We start from the raw sequence: 17,955 nt of genomic DNA on the forward strand, positions 1-17,955 counted from the left end.
TCATCATTTGTTAAGGAAATTCATGCAGAGCACAAATTTTGCATAATCATGATTGCAGCTCCAGTGCCTGGCACATGTAGATACTTAGTAAGTATTTGTTTCATGAATGAGTGGTGCTTACAAACAAAAACCCAATTGCTTTGGTTAGGGTTTTCATCATTTTGTAAAGACCACTGCTGAAATTAAATTATAAATGCAATATACTTTGTAGATTTATTATAAATTTAATGATTATAATCAGCAAACAATTTTATTCCAAATTAAATGTTTCAGCAAGTAACAAAATCTCAACAATAATGCCTATAACTACAACAAAGATACTTGGATGGTAGCATCCTTCTGGAGAACTAGGAAAACAAAGATTCAATAACCAATTCTCACACACCTAGTTTAAAAATACCTAATGCTACCAAAATAAAGCAAAGGTGAATAATTTTTTAAATGATTTTTAGTAAAAACACATCTATTTGTTATCAGTCCTGCTTATTGCCCTAGTTCTGTCCTTAGTAATAAAAAAAAAGTGACAGAATTCAATTAAAGCCTTTTAGTTTTAAAGTAGTTGAAGCTAAAGGGAAAATGGGGTTATTCCACTAAATTATTAATGTTAAAGGACAACCTCAGAGTGGCTCTGTTTACTTTAACAAGTGGAAGACAGAGTAAATTGGAAAACGCCTACCTCTCCTCATGATTTTACTGTAACATTTTTCAAATGTACAGCTACATAAATAATTTCTCATTTTATTAAAATAATCAACTATAACAATGTTTTCATTCACTGTTTATACTGAATATAAGAGGCATCAATTAGCTGCCCAAATGTTTGAACAAGGTAGAACAGATATTTAGGGAAGAAATCATAACAAAAAAATGTCAGTAATCTGATAAAATCCTTACCTTATCATATTGGCATACAACAACATTTTCTGTATCAAAGAGTTCCTGTCCTTCCTCATCACTCACATCATCTTCACTGTTGAGGGGCTCCTACAAATAAGAAAGAACAGGATTTATTTATACTTCACGTGTTACTAGAAAAAGCCCCTTCTAATACACAATGACTTTGATGTTCTTCGAGAATGAAGGGTCAGATAGAACCATACACACACACACATATACACCACAAACATATTGTTAATCAGCTATGGTTAAGACTTTGCCAAGGTTACTGAAATGCCAGCAAGAAACCAAAAATTAAAGTAGTTAAGCTACATAACTTTAAAGTCTGAAAAGAGATTTTATTTCCTTCATTCTTTCAGAATAGCACACGATTATTCTCTTCAATAACTGTTTAAATGCCTAGAAGGGGACCTAAGAAAATACAAAGGTTTAATGAGATAATGGCATTATGTACCACCAGAAGTAGCAGAGTAAAAGGGGAAAAAATGGTGAAGTTGGAGGAAAAAGGGGCTCTAAAACAGGCTAGGAGTCTGGCTTGTGTATACAACACTGAGGACTAAGACTGTTTATAATATTAGCAGGTCTACCATTCTGATGGTAATGGTGGAGGCTTGCAGTATAATTACCTAAGGCATTCAAATGAAAAGGGGACCTGTGGAAGGGTGGGAAAGGATCTCAGTCCCCAAAAGAATTAAAGACCAAGATTTAACTAGTGTATAAAATGACCAAAGATATTAAATTTGACCTCAGTTATTTGAGAGGATAAAAGATATAACCCAAATTTTTAATTAACAGAGAAAGAGAAGACAGGACAAAATAAAAGTGGAAAGGAAAATAAGGTGATATTAAGTCTATGTCTATAACTAGGCCTGTATCTCACATATATGTGTATGTATATGTATTCTTTCATTTAAAATAGATATCACCAATGTAAATGTAAAAGCAATTTATTGAGGTAAAAATCACATAAAATTCACCACTTTAACCATTTTAGAGTGTACAACCATACTTAGTACATTCACAATGTGTGCAATTATCACCACTATTTAATTCCAGAATAATTTCATCACCTTTACCATTAAGCAGTCACTCCCCATTCCCACCTCTTCCCAGCCCCCGACTTACTGCTTTCTGTCACTATATATTTACCTCTAGATATTTCATATAAATGGAAACATACAATATACACATATAACCTGTGGTGTGGTTTCTTTAACTTATAATGTGTGAGGTTCATCCATGCTGTAGCATAAGCCAGTACTTTGTTCCTTTTCCTGGCTAAATAATACTTCGTTGTATGGATAAACCACATTTTAATTTGTCCCTCCACCAACTGATAGACATTTGGGTTATTTACATTTTTTTGGATTTTGTAAACAGTTTTGAACATTCACACACAAGCTTCTGTTTGAATACCTATTTTCAATTTTCCTATACATATACTTAGAAGAATTGCTGGGTCATATGATATTTTTACGCTTAACATTTTGAGGAACCCCCAAACCATATTCCACAGCAGCTACACCATTTTGCATCTCCATCAGCGATGCACAAGAATTCCAATTTCTCCACATCCCCAACAGTATCTGGTCTCTCTCTTATTAGCATTTTTTTTTTTTTTTTTTTGAGAGAGTGGATGGGAGCGGGGGGGGGGGGAGAGGGAGAGAGGGAGAGAGGGAGAGAGGGAGAGAGGGAGAGAGGGAGAGAGGGAGAGGGAGAGAGAGAGAGAGAGAGGGAGAGGCAGAGAATCCCAAACAGGCTCAGTGTGGAGCCTGAGACGGGGCTCGATCTCACAACTGTCAGATCATGACCTCAGCCAAAATCAAGAGTCGGACACTTAACCAACTGAGCCACCCAGGCGTGCCCCACATCTGTCTCCCTTTTTTCTTTTGTGATTACAGCCATCCCGGTAAATAAACATCAAGTGGTATCTCTTTGTGGTTTTGAGATTTGCATTTCTGTAATAAACAGTAATATTGAACATTTTTTCACAGGCTTGTTGGCTATCTGTATATCCTCCTTGGAGAAATGTCTATTTAAGTCCTTTGCTCACTTTGGAATAGAGATGTTTGTTGTAGAATTTTAAAAGTTCTCTATTCTGGATATTAAGCTCTAATCAGGTATGTGATTTGCAAATATTTTCCCCTATTTTGTAGACGGACTTTTCACTTTTTGGACATAGTCCTTAGACACACATAAGTTTTTAATCTATTAAGTCCATGTTATTATTATTATTATTTTTATTCCCTGTGCTTTTGGTGTCCCATCTAAGAAACTATTAACAAAACCAGTGTTGTGAGGCTTCTGTCCTGTTTTCCTCTAAGAGTTTTATAGTTTTAGCTCTTACATTTAGGTCTTTGACCCATTAAGAGCTAATTTTGTATATGGTGTGAGGTAGGGGTCCAACTTCACTGTTTTGCATGCGGATGGATATTTGGTTGCTACATTTGTTGAATAAGACCATTCTTTCCTACTGAATAGTCTTGGCCCATATAAAAATTTTGTAACATGACAGCATACATAGCAGTATTTCACATAAAAAAGACATGCTTAAAACTTAGGGATCCAAAAAAATGTCGAAGTAAAAGAATGAATAGAGCCATACCAGGCAGGCAAATTCTAACTGAACAAAGTTGACATGGCTCTATTAATGTCACACAAAACAGACTGTATGGGGAAAAAAACTGTAGATAAAACAGGAAACTATATAATCATAAATGGTTCAATTCACTGGAAAACACATATTTAAGCTTATGTACATCCATTTTTAGGTTCAAATTATAAAAAGCATAATGAAAACAAAACAAATCCACTATCATAGTAGGAGATCTGAACATATCTCACTCAGTAATCAATGACGGTGTCAGCACACAAAAGTTTCAGTAAGGCAGACATATCTTACCTTAGATATGTAAGTAGACTATCCAAAGAAAACGATTAACATCTAATTCTAATGGTACATACAGAAGACAACAAAACAACTGCAGAAAACAGTCTTTTCAAATATACAGAAGCATATGCAAATAGTGACCACATAAAGCAAGTCCCGTCACACAGATCATATTCTCTACAAATAAAACAGTTTAGTCACAACAAGAATTAATGAAATAGAAAAAAATACACTAAGGAGAATAAAGCTAAAAGTTGATTCTTAAAAAACATCAATGAAATCAATATCCCTCTGGCAAAACTGAACAAGAAAAGAAGGGCAAGAAGACACAAATAATATCAGAAATGAGAATATTAAAAAAAAGGAAATGACTACATATGATTCTGACACCAAAAAGATTATCATTAACTTTATGCTAATTAAACATTTAAATATGTAATACTAGAAAATGTAACTTATTCAGTCTCAAAAAGAAAGATACTTGAACAGAGTAAAGACATTACTAGCATCAGATATTTTTAACAGCATACTTTAACAAATATTCACAGAACAATTAAGTATAATCTTAGAAAAAAAAAGTCCAAGGAAGATGGAATATTTGCCAGAATTCATTTTATAAGAGTATCATAAACCTGAAAACCTAGTAAAAAGAGTATGAGAACAGAAAATCAGACAGTATTGTTCATGAATATACATGCAAAAATCCTGAACTAAGTGTAAGTAATTCAGCAATTCATAAAAAGGGCAATACTCAAGTCATGCTATCCCAGGAATACAAAATTGGTTTACATGTAGAAAACCAATTAGTGCAATTAGTTATAAATAACAGATTAAGGATAAGAAATTGTATGATGATCTAATAGTTGCAGAAAAAGTGTTTAATAAAACTCAATATTTATGATATAAAAAATAAAGCAAAGCTCTTAGTTAATTTGAATAAAAGAGAACTTCCTTAACCAGAGAAAAGATATCCATAAAAAATCTATAGTAAACATTATATTAAATAGTGAATCATAGAAAGGGTTCCCTTTAAGATTAAGAATAAGATAAGAGGGGCGCCTGGGTGGCGCAGTCGGTTAAGCATCCGACTTCAGCCAGGTCACGATCTCGCGGTCCGTGAGTTCGAGCCCCGCATCGGGCTCTGGGCTGATGGCTCAGAGCCTGGAGCCTGCTTCCGATTCTGTGTCTCCCTCTCTCTCTGCCCCTCCCCCATTCATGCTCTGTCTCTCTCTGTCTCAAAAATAAAATAAAAAACGTTAAAAAAATAAAAAAATAAAAAAAAAAAAGAATAAGATAAGAAAGGGGCATCTGGGTGGCTCAGTGGTTGAGCATCTCTTGATGTGGCTCTTTATTTCAGCTCAGGTCATGATCCCAGGGTCCTGAGATTGAACCCTACGTGGCTCCACACTCAGTGGAGCTCGGCATTCTCTCTCCCCGTCTTTCTCTTCTCCTCCCCTGCTTGCACGCACGTACTCTCTCAAAATAAATAAATAAACTTAAAAAAAAAAAAAAAAAAACAAAAACAAGGTAAGGGTGCCTGCTATTTTTAATCAATATTGTTCTGGAAGGTTTAGCCAATGAGGTAAGAAAAGCTGCCCTTTTTAATATTTAATTGTCAATTGAGAAAACATGAAAGAATCAAAGATGATAAATATCATGATTAATCAAGGAAATGCAAATTAAAACCAAAAAGAAACACCACTTTCTACCTATCAGACTGCCAAAAATTAAGAAGCCTAACAATATCAAGTATCAGTGAAGACATTAGTACAATCTGGCATTTTATTGTAAAGTTGAAGATGTGCATGCCTTAGAATCTAGTAATTCAATGGTTAGGTATAACACTTAAAAGAAAGTCATGCGTGTGTCCTCAGAAGACACACTCCAAAATATTTTATAACAGTAAACAAGTAGACACAACCCATCACATCAGATATGGATAAATAAGCTATGGTATATTCAACAGTGAAAATAATTCTAGGTATATGCAGTAACTTAGATGAACCTCAGAAATACCACCTTGAGGGGAAAAAAAAGTCAACCTGCAGAAGAATACAGAAATTACTCCATTTATGTTATAAATAGGCATTCACAATTAAACAATATGCTCTTCAGGAATATAAATACAGATGGTAAACACAGAATTCATGAGCATGGTTACTCTGATGACAGAAGGAAGAGGGAAGAGAATGGGGATTGGGGCGAGGCACTCAGGGGACTTGAACAAAGTATGGGATTATTTTTAACTAGAGGTGGATGTAAGGATGTTTTTATCTTAAATATTTTTTAAAAAAACATTAGATAATTTAAAGAAATTTGTACTAGGATAAACAAATTTACATCTTAGGTTGCAGAAAGCAGTAACAATGAAAACTGTTAAGACAAATGTCACCTTGAACACAAGTAACTAAGCAAGAACACTAAGGAAAACAAAGATATATAAACAAAGATATATGCTTCTAGAAATACATAACTAAGAAAGACTAAGAAAGAATACTTTGCTTAACTCATGATGGACACTAAGAGTAGATAAAGTGATGTAAGGAACTGATATGGAATACAGACCAAAAGGAAGTCACGTTCAGCTTTTTTCTCAAGTTTCCTCTCTTCCCAAATGTTGCCATACCTTTCTAATTACTGAAGCGAAAGATTAACCATATTTATCTGTTCTACCAATGTCGTATGTTTAAACCATATCGTGAATGCATAAGCCAGAAAACTAGCATTGCGTACACTGTCTCCACCCCCTTTATAAATACAACTCAATTTGATACACATTTTTTATTGTCAGCTATATGAAACAATACTTCATGAAGATAAATACAACCAGAAAAATCTAAAACCCTTATTAGGTTAAAAATCTAACTTTATATTAAAATCTGTATTGTATAATACCCTAACGGCCTCTGAAAAAATAGAATATAATTCATCAGTTTGGCACCGGGTAAAAGAAACTAATAGTTTCTCGTTTCAAGTCTTTTACTACAAACTTACTTCTTCTACCTGCCCATCCTCAGCTCCATCTTTCTCTTTGTCTTCCTCCTCATCATCATCATAGTCTTCTTCTTCATCTTCATCTTCTTCAGATGACGTATCCCCAGTTCCATCAACCTGTAACACCAATGGAGCTTGTGGCTGAGCAGGCTGGGCCTGTGGTTGCTGTTGGCCAGCTGCAGTTATCTGTGCCTGTGCCGGTGTTGGTGCAGCCACTGTTGTAGGTATAACTTGAGTCTTATTTCCTGTAAATAAGATTTGCTGTGGCTGAATGATGACACCCGTCTGTGGTGAAATCCCTCCAGGAAGAGGGGCCAGTACCTAAGGCAAAAGAAACCCATATTAAAAACTAGTCAGAGGACCAAGCAGCTCAGTTTCATGTGGTACATAGACAGACCTAAAAGCTGAAGAGTCACCAAAAATGACCGTATCTCACACCGTTAAAACTACCAAGGCATAAAAGGAATGTTTAACTAGTATACTGATCCACTTCCATTTTACCATTCAAATTTCTGAAGGAAAAAAGATTTTCTGAAAATAACTGTTTCATTTACTGAGCACTTGCTCTGTATATATACATGGCAGATTCTGGACTAAGAGTTACATGTAAGTTTATTTATTTGATGTATGGATAGGTATAGTAACTCACCAACCTGCCAGTCACTAAAAGGCAAAATCTTAAGCTAGACTTTCTGACTTTGCTCTAATTATTATGTTACACTGCCTCCCTGTGGAGAACACCGCACTGGAAATGTGAAGTCTTAGGTCCTAGTTTTGTCTAAGATCCCAGGTAGAGATGTAGCAGAGGCATGTCACTTAACCTCCCTTGGCTTTTGTCACTTCACTGCTATACTAGGATCAATGGTTCTCAACCCTGGCTGCAAATTACAACCACCTGGTAACTTAAAAAATACTGGTACTTGGGCCCCAGTCCTATTATTCTGATTTAACTGGTGTGAGCAGAAATGTAATCATTTAAAGCTCCCCAGCTGATTCTAACCATGCAACCACACCAGATCAGACAATTTCTCAAGTTCCTTTCAGCATCTGGAATTCTAAGGTAAACCACAACTCAAAAAGAACATATCAACAAATATTAATTATATCTTTTATAATAAACATATTTATAATTATACTTCTTAATAAAAAGCAGAGACTTCCTAGTGATAAATAAAAACAATGAATGGCAATTACTTGCCTTTAGTTTCAAGGAATGCAAAATAAAACAATATTTCTCTTAAGAAGTTTACAGATTAATGGTGCATAGGCAAAGCAATAAAACAACTCAAGAAGATAGAAGGCTTAAGGACATCTGGGTGGCTCAAGTTGGGTGAGCGTCCAACTCTTGGTTTCGGAGTTCAAGCTCTGGGCTTCATGCTGACAGTGCACAGCCTGCTTGGGATTCTCTCTCCCTCTCTCTCTGCCCCTCCCCTGCTTGCACGCTCTAATAAACAAACTTTAAAGAAAAAAAAAAGACAGAAGGTGTAACAGAAGTATGATATGATGTTATGAAAACACAGGACAGAGTATTAAATTCGGCTTGAGGGACAAGGTATGGTCAGAGAAGCCTTCCTAATAGGTTAATACTTGAGTTCATTTGTGCTTGGAAGATTAGCCAGGTTTTTCCATTTGGTCAGTTGGTTGGGTTTGCCTGGGGGGCAGCGGGAGTGGAGGGAGTTGCTGGAACGAAGGCCAAAGGACATTCTAAGTAGAAGAGTAATATCAAGTGAAACCCAAAAGTAATAGCAGGAGAAAATCTGGAAAGCTGTAAATCAGATGGATTAATGCTTCTCTGATCTTACCTCTATCTTCATACTATTATACAAACATTATGTATTTATGTGTCTCTTTTTTAAAGTACCTAAGTTCCTCAAGAAAATAACCATTTCTCTTTCCTCTTTGTCTTCATAGTATAAGAGTTTAACACCTGGCACACAAGTAGATACAAATATTTAACTTTGATCTAAACAGCAGCTGAAGCAGATAACTAGAAGCATGGCAAGAAATAAACCTGAAGAGAACAAAAAAAACAAGATCCAAAAAAAACCAAAGATCCTGTGAACCATGCTGAGGAGTTTAGACTTTTTCCAATAGGCAAGGGGAAATCATTATTTTAAGGATTTTAGAAAAATAACTACAAATACAGAGTAACAGGTTAGGAGGGCACAAGACTAGAGTCAGGGAAATCAATTAGGAGGATAACATATAGTATTAAAGTGTGTATATATGTATATAGTGTGTGTAATTATATATATATATATATATACATATGTATATACAACACCTTCACATTTTTAAAAAATTTTTTAACATTTATTTATTTTTGAGAGACAGAGAGAGACAGAGCACTACTGGGGGGAGGGGCGGGACACAGAATCCAAACCAGGCTCCAGGCTCTGAGCTGCTAGCACACAGCCTGATGCAGGGCTCAAACTCACAGACCACGAGATCATGACCTGAGCCGAAGGCGGCCGCTTAACCAACTGAGCCACCAAGGTGCCCCGCTCACATTTTACACATAGTATATAGCGTGTGTGTATATATATATATATAGTACTGAGAGGATAATTGTATTTTAAGTGACAAATTAAGAAAGCATGAACTAAGGAAATGATAAGAGAGTCTGAGAAAAGAAAACTACTTTCAAACATATTAAGGAACTGCAAACATGTTAAAACTGCAGTCTGAAAAAAAGGAGCTATTAAGAATTGGTAGGAATTTGTGATACGTTGCATATTAAAGGTAAAGGAGGGGGAGGATCCCACACCCCACACCCACTTCCAGAAAATGTATAAGCTTCATGAAACTAGATTCATGCCTGCCCTGTTCATTCTTAAATCTCTAGTCCCTTGCAAAGACCCTGATACACAGCCACACAGTAAATATTTGTTGAATGAATACCAGATAACTTGGGAGGCTTAGGAAGCTGGAGAGTGGTGCCACTGACTGAAAAACATGTTCGGAGGGATGATGAAAGATAAGCAAGGATAATGACAACTTAGTCTTAAACATATTGAATGTAAGTTAAGCTGTGACGTATACAGGAGTAATTTAGAATGACAGGATGTATAGTATTAGAGAATAGTCTAAGCATTCGTATAGACAAAGCCATGAGAACGAGAAAGGGAACCACCCAGAGAATTCAAACAGAAGAAGAAAAAAGAACCCCATGGTGATCATAACTTATGACTCTATTACCTGTTGTATAACAGGGGCTTGTACTCCACCAGGCTGCATTTGTGGTATAACTTGTTGTTGGAGAACCACTGACTGCTGAGGCTGGAAGATATACTGGGCACCATTGGCTGCTCTGACTACTTGAAGAAGCTGGCCTAAAGCAAAACATATATATTACAAGTTACCATTTTAGCAGTAACCATCTCCAAATAAATGAATTCATGGTAAATGTCAAACCACCATAATGCCCTATTAATTCTCAAATAAGAAGTCTAACGATTTTATTAAGCGTTGTCACCCATACACAGCAAACTTAACTTCCTCACTTTTCTCCATGTTTTATAAATGTTTTAAAATGTTTTCTTTTCCTTACTTATCCTCATAAAACTCTTTTCCAATAAAGTTTTAACAACAGATTATGAGAATTGATTAGAAGTTTAAATTATCTTTACTAACATGTTAGGAGTCATGAAAGAGCAGTAAGCAAGATCAGATGTTTTCAGGGGCTCTTTGTTTTTAAAGCTTAAAGACATCAAAGTGTAACAGTTTGCTAGTATCTTGAGCCAAAGCACCAGGGTACTTAGTTTCAAAATGCTTAAAAACAATCAAAGCTTGCTGAACCAATTATCACTGCCACATAATCCTAACTGTATGCATGGCTTATACACACAGAAGTGAATCCCTCTGTTTGTTGTTTTAGATGATGCAGAATCTTCAAATAATTAAAAAGCAACAATTACACGTTAAAAATACGTAGAAAGTTCTTTACAAATTTAGAATTTTATTGGCAAAATAATAAGAAATTATATAATTACGATTACAGGAAGAATACTTAAAAGCCACATAAATTCTTCCAACGTTAATATGCCAAAAATCCCAAGTAAATTTTGTTAGTTTATGCAGACATGCTATATAAAACAGAGTACTTAGTGTGATATCACAAATTTGTTCAAAGGAGTCAAGTTTTATTTGGCAAGTTAAAGGTGTTTAATCTATGTAAGTATTAAATCTATGTACGTATTAATCTATGTAAAGGTGTAAAAATCTATGTATTTCTATATGATTATACTTCATTCAATAAATAGGATTCTTATTCACAGATCAAAAGCTCAAGTGCAATTTTCATCTTCCCTACTGCATCCTCAGCAATAATTATCATTTAATGTGCAGTAGTACTTGATCTTATTTTAATAACCTAATAAGCTAAATCACAAAACAAACACTGATTTTTTTCAATGAGGCCAAAACAAAGACTAGATGGTACAATTTTCTGAGTTATACATATACATAATGCTGTTATTCCTAATTACCTGAATTTGTTAATATCTGTTGAACAGGAGTCACGCCTGCAGGGAGTGCCAAGGTAGCAGCTGTAGCAGCAGCGCTCTGCGGGGGGGGGGGGGGGGGAGCAAAGGAAAAAAATCAAAACCGCACATGGGCACAAGAGTACCTCAGTTTAACTCTGGCACATTTTAACAGTATTTGGAAGTTTATTGTTTAGTGTATACTAATACTAAAAGTTCTAATGAGACTAAATCCCATTTTATAAAATGATACAATAAAGACTACCTAGCCTAAATGCTTTGCTTAAGTACTTCAACTAAGTAGAGTAATATGAAGCGCCTGGGTGGCCCAGTCAGTTAAGTGTCTGACTTTGGCTCAGGTCATGATCTCATGGTTTGTGGGTTCGAGCCCCTCTTCACTGCCAGCACAGAGCCCACTTTGGATCCTCTGTCTCCCACTCTCTGCCCCTCCCCTGCTCACACAGCGCATTCTCTCTCTCTCAAAAATAAACATTAAAAAAGAAAAGAAAGAAAAAGAAAATGTGTTTCTTCTTGTCATTCCTACACCTAAAGCCTCAAATTCCCACTATGTCCCCAGAATACAGCTATAGCCCCCACCTGGTTCTCTTCATGAAATGCAGGTTCTGCATTTCATTTATTTTAATAAATCTTGTCTGTATAGGCAAATGAAAGGTAATCTAAGTCTGAGGAGTAAGTTAACAGCCATTTACTACTGAGAAATATTATTTAGAAATACGAAGGGCCTAGAGGCACCTGGGTGGCCAGTCGCTTAGGCACCCGACTTTGGTCCTGGTCACGATCTCACAGTTTGTGGGTTAAGGCCCCATGTCAGGCTCTGTGCTGACAGCATGGAGCCTGCTTCGCATTCTCTGTCTCCCTCTCTCTCTGTCCTTCCCCCACTCGGTTTCTCTCTCTCAAACTAAACATTAAAAAAACATATTAAGGGCTTATAATTCATATTTTATAAGATTAATAGATCTCCCTATACTGGCAAAGTGACAACTCTAGTTTCTACACATCATACATGACACAATGACCACCTACACACCTCTGCACGTTCAAGTTGCTACCAATAAATATTTCTGGAGTGACATACCATACACAAACCATCCTTTATTGATATCTACTGAAAATTTATTCTCATATTATATGAAATAGCATTAGAATAATGCATTAGAGCAATTATTTCATAAAGAGAACCTGCAACACTGGTTTGATAGAAGATCCTGTTTTGTTTTTAGTATTTTTGAAGTTTATTTATTTTGAGTGAGTGAGTGAGAGAGAGAGAGAAACTACAAGCAGGGAGGGCAGAGAGAGGGAAGATACGAAGAAAGCTCCACACTGTCAGCACAGAGCTGACAGATGGAGGCTTGAGCTGACTAACTAGGAGATCATGACCTGAGCCAAAACCAAGAGTCGAACACATACCCAACTGAGCCACCCTGGTACCCTGGTCTTGTTTTGTAATTTCTCTGAAATACCTTTCTACCTAATATATTACCACTATCCTCCATTCTTACTGAATTACTTAACTTTTCAATGTGTTCATTTCCAAAGCATGCATAACTATTAAAAAAATCAAAACTGGGGTGCCTGGCTGGCTCAGTCAGTACAGCATGTGACCCAAGAGTTCAAGCCTCATGCTGGGTGTGGAGATTGCTTAAAAATAAAATCCTTTTTAAAAAAAAAAATTAGAACTTTTAGGAAAAAAATTTTTTTAAGTTTATTTATTCTGGGAGAGACAGAGACAGCATAAGTGGGCAAGGAGCAGAGAGAGAGGGAGACAGAGAATCCCAAGCAGACTCTGCACTGTCATCATGGAGCCTGACATGGAGCTCAAACTCACAAAACAGTGAGATCAGGACCTGAGCCAAACGAAGAGTCAGATGCGTAACCAACTGAGCCACACAGGTACCCCAAAACTATTTTTAATGGCTATCTTCTAATCAGGAATAATAATGCAAACAAACAAAACCCAAAAACCTTTTATTGGTAAGGACCCACAGTGATTATGTTTCAGAACATATAAAATGTATGAGGCAAACACTGACTGACAACATCAAGTAAAATACTAAAATACACATAGATGCTAATGCATTTTATTGATTGATGTTTCTGACCCATGATCTGTTTAAATACATGCTTTTTGGAATCAAGGAGATGTAAAAAAAACAGGTAAGAGATGGGCTACTGATTTTGCCCCAGTCTCTTTAAACACAATTTTAATTCAAAATTCTCTCGCAAACACTTAAAATTCTTAGAAAATCTAAGTAAGATGGGCCTACTCCAAGTGATTCTACAAAACTTGGTTTTAAAATGACACAAGTTATTCCCTAGGAAACAGTCTCAATAGTACCAACTGCAATATATATCGTACAGTTAGACTTTTATTTTTAAGGGTGGAGGTTAAAAAAAAATAATTGGGGGTATTAGACCTGAAATGGAATTTTTGAATGATAAAAATTCTTGTGATTCCATAATAGACTGGAATTTTGTGATTTTCATGCAGAAAAAATTAATTCCAGCAACTTTAACTGGAAGTACAAATAGATATGCTTGATTTTTTTTGTGAATCTAAAAACTGTAATTTCCACTATAGTGCAGAAATTTGCAATTCTGTCAAGTTATAAATATATAAGGCTGGCATATTTTAAAAGGAATCATTTGTCTAGTAGGTGAGCCCTGTTTCCTATCTGGCTTATCAATCACAAATGAGTTTGAAGTTCACTACTCATCACTCACCAAACAGAAGTGATTTTTTTTTAAATACTCCTTTTTCAGGGGCACCTGGGTGGCTCAGTCGGTTAAGCGTCTGACTTCAGCTCAGGTCATGATCTCACAGTTCGTGAGTTCAAGCCCCGCCTCGGGCTCTGTGCTAACGGCTCAGAGTCTGGAGCCTGCTTCAGATTCTGTGTCTCCCTCTCTCTCTGCCCCTCCCATGCTCATGCACTGTCTCTCTCTGTCTCAAAAATAAACATTAAAAAAAAAAAATTAAAATACTCCTTTTTCATTTAAAAAAAACTATCTGAAAAAAAATCTCATTGCTGGAGTTAGGCTAAGATTTTTTTTTTTAAATGGTTCTTTAATCATTTAAATGACTCTTATGATTAAATGATAATCATTTAATGATTCTTTAATCATTAAATAAAAGATCTGGCTGAATTTAAGAATGAAATGTTAGAACTGAGACACCACTAACAGTCTATATATTGTAAACAGAAGAAAAGTCATTTATAAGAAAGTGCAGGAGTAACTATTCTAGTAAGACTTCATTTTAATGTTTTACTAAAAAAAAGCTTTAAGTTTATAGGTAAGGATTCTCTAAGGACCTGAAAAGGTTTTTTAATATTTGATGGGAAATACTGTATGCCCTAAATGAAATGTGAAAATTTAAGGACTTATGTTCAGTGAATATCCCTTAGAAATATCAAAAGACTAATACATAACTCAACTGGTTAAAATGCACTTTAAAGTAGTAACATACACATCGTAATAAATCTTAAAAGGCTATGCTATGTTGTTAAATCAGAGCAAAACTTTTTAAAAGTTTGATCTTAAAAACAGTTATCTTGAACTATGAAAATAGTTCATTTTCATTTTTAGAGCTTATAATTCTCAGCATTCCTGACCTCTTGCAATTAATGGATCTTCTGAAACAGAACTATAATTGGCACAGTATGTCTAGTAGGTCTCAAAACCTATTTTCAAAAATAGCATGGAATAAAACAGCTCTCACAAAGCACCATTCTTTTGGTATTTTCAACAGAAAACGGTATAATTTTATGAACCTCAATGTCTAAGTATCAAGCTAAACTTTAGATTTGCTGCTAAATCCAATATTTAGGAAACTAAATAAAACAGCCATTTTGCTCAAGTTTTGAATAAACTTCAGACTGTTAATACACAACATACCCAGGCATAATCACAATTTTGAGTTAAAGTAGAGCCAAGCAAAGTGCTACATTTTGAGTCTCACCATGTTTGATGCATTCATATGTTGTATCAGCTTAGAATCAGGAACTATAACTTGTGGTGCAGCAGCTAGTAAAAAGAAAAAAAAAAAGACACATGCAAACAAGGAACCATGAGGTTGTTTCATAATCCTAAGAATGCTATACAATGCTGAAAATTTTTTCACATTTTCTGCATTCAAATGCATTCACCCATTTGATATCTCAGAATGTTATAAATATCTATAAATAACAGCTGTGACATACCCATCTTATACTAGAAAACATCAATGAAAAAAAAGAATTAAGTAACAATACATAAGGACACAAGAGAATTTGGGAACATGAAGTAGTGAGACACCTAATATTTATATGTATACAGCTCTGTGCATTCTTAAACTGGAAATCATCAAACACAATTTAATCCTGTCTTGGTAACTCAGCATGAACTATTTTATCGATATAATGATGCTACTGTTGGAATGAATTATTAACCCCTTAAGAATGAGCTAAAAAAAAAAAAAAAAACCTCTAGTTTTTTTTAAACCTACAGAGCCCCTTTGTCCCATTTGACAGTTGCCAGAATCTTAAGTTACTTCCAACAATGTTTTTAAAAATATAAATCAGAAATAATGGCAATATTACAGAAGTATAAAAGGAATTAAGTGTTTGATTCCGCAAATTTCAGAGAATAAATGATAATCCCATTATCCTAATATTCTCTGAGTGAAGAAAATCAAATTTTAATTTATGATGACCTAAAATCCTAGTGCCAGACCTGAAGGCAATAGGAGGAACAGTCATCAAAACAGATTAAAAGGAATAAAAACAAACAAAAAACAAAAAAAGATTAAAAGGATAAAATTATTTGATGCAGATACAGAATAAAATCAAATATTAAAAGTCATATTTGGCATAACAGTAAAATAACCCAAATAGACATTTCTACTGTACATCATTTACCATATATCATTATCAATTTTAAGTCTTAAGTATATTCTCAGATACTCTCAAATGAGGCATATGAGTAACTAAACTGTTACTCTGAAATAAAATTTTTCATATACCTTCATTCTCCTTTCCAATAACAAGATTTACAAAACTCAAATGCTCCGAAGTTTCATAACTGAACACATTTGTCATGACAGAAAATACTTGCTATATGCAACAGGCCAAGCTTCTTAGCCTTTTCAGGGCCCAAATTTTCCTGAGCATTGAAATGTTCGAAGAGCTACTTCCCAAAGCTTTTGTAAAGCTTCAGTGACACAAAATCTATGAAATTACTTGCAAAGTACAAAGCACTATGGACACAATCTATAAATACTTGGTTTTTCTTACCTTGAAACCAAGTAATATAAATTAAGATATGTTATATATACACTCTTCGCTTAAAAGAAATCTAATTCAATTTACACTTACTAAATTACTAGGAAATTGAAATTTCCGATTGCCATCATTACAAAAATTCTCCAATGTTTCAGATATATTTATAAAAACTAAACTTAAATAGGTCTTTGGAGGAATAAATCAATTTCATTACAAAAGTAGATGATTTTCCCATATAAAATAATGAAACCCTTAAATAAACCTTTATAGATTTGACTTATTGTAGGAAATCCAGCATTATGTAGACTTCTCAAAAGTATTAATGCACTTACCTGAATATCATCTTAGGCTCTCAATTAGTTAACCAGTTGTTTATCATTACTACAAAAATAAAATCCACTTTTTATATAAAATCTGTCGGCAAATATATATATACCAATCCCTCGGCCAATAGAAAGGAAAAACCTAGAGTATTTCTCTTCTTTGAAAATGACAAATTTCAATTCCAAGTTGTAAGTAGAAAAATATACCCAGCCTCACCTTGCTGTGAGGCAGGAATAAGGACCTGCTGGGTCTGCGCTTGCTGAGGTACCGTCTGCTGTGGTTGAGTTTGCTGATGGTGGTGGTGGTGGTGATGCTGCTGTTGCTGAGGTTGATGTTGTTGTTGAACTTGCAGTAAAAGCTGTTGCTCTTCTGAATGAAATCCATCGACTGCCCTAGACTGCATTAGTTTATTCTCCCACAACTAAGGTAAAGAAAAGAACATTCTAAGTGAACATCAAGGAAGATAAATCCAGACATGGACAAAACATATTTTATTAGTCTGTTCATAAAATTCTTCCATTTTCAAAACTGATACAACCACAAAATAAACCAACCCCTAATTCTTATCCAAGTGTATGCAATAACCAAAACTAATTTTTTTTTAAATTTTTTTTTTTTTAACGTTTATTTATTTTTGAGACAGAGAGAGACAGAGCATGTAAGGGGGAGGGTCAGAGAGTGGGAGACACAGAATCTGAAACAGGCTCCAGGCTCTGAGCTGTCAGCACAGAGCCCAACGCGGGGCTCAAACTCACGGGCCGCGAGATCATGACCTGAGCTGAAGTCGGCCGCTCAACCGACTGAGCCACCCAGGCGCCCCCAAAACTAATTTTTAAAGTATCAAATTTCAGGGGGGTCTGGGTGGCTCAGTCAGTTGAGCATCCGACTCTTGGCTCAAGACATGATCTCACGGATTGGTCTACGCTCTCAGAACAGAGCCTGCTTAGGATTTGCTCGCTCTCTCTCTCTCTGTCCCTCCCATGCCCATATGCTCTCTCAAAGTAAACAAAAAAACATTAAAGAAAGTATCAAATTTCATTTTTTGCTATCTTAGAGTACTGGAGAATTTTCTTTTTATATCTTCAAACTTTCT

The 17,955-nt window shown here is 35.2% G+C and overlaps 1 protein-coding gene and 1 non-coding gene across 6 annotated transcripts in view; both read right to left on the reverse strand.

The window, feature by feature from the left end:
- GTF2A1 (general transcription factor IIA subunit 1) overlaps positions 1 to 17,955 on the reverse strand; it is a 45,194-nt gene that overhangs the window by 11,801 nt on the left and 15,438 nt on the right. For all 5 annotated transcript variants that reach the window (XM_042990274.1, XM_042990275.1, XM_042990276.1 and 2 more), the window contains exons 3-8: positions 17,079 to 17,283; positions 15,239 to 15,303; positions 11,269 to 11,344; positions 9,980 to 10,113; positions 6,782 to 7,102; positions 895 to 984 (exon numbers count right to left, since the gene is read on the reverse strand). In XM_042990274.1, the coding sequence (XP_042846208.1) occupies positions 895 to 984; positions 6,782 to 7,102; positions 9,980 to 10,113; positions 11,269 to 11,344; positions 15,239 to 15,303; positions 17,079 to 17,283 (891 nt within the window). The remainder of the gene's footprint in view (positions 1 to 894; positions 985 to 6,781; positions 7,103 to 9,979; positions 10,114 to 11,268; positions 11,345 to 15,238; positions 15,304 to 17,078; positions 17,284 to 17,955) is intronic.
- Positions 15,876 to 16,018, reverse strand: LOC122239985. Its single transcript, XR_006219370.1, has one exon. It is a non-coding gene; the product is annotated as a small nucleolar RNA SNORA79 (small nucleolar RNA).

This window comes from Panthera tigris, chromosome B3 (genome assembly GCF_018350195.1).
Source record: "Panthera tigris isolate Pti1 chromosome B3, P.tigris_Pti1_mat1.1, whole genome shotgun sequence".
NCBI classification, from domain to species: Eukaryota; Metazoa; Chordata; class Mammalia; order Carnivora; family Felidae; genus Panthera; species Panthera tigris.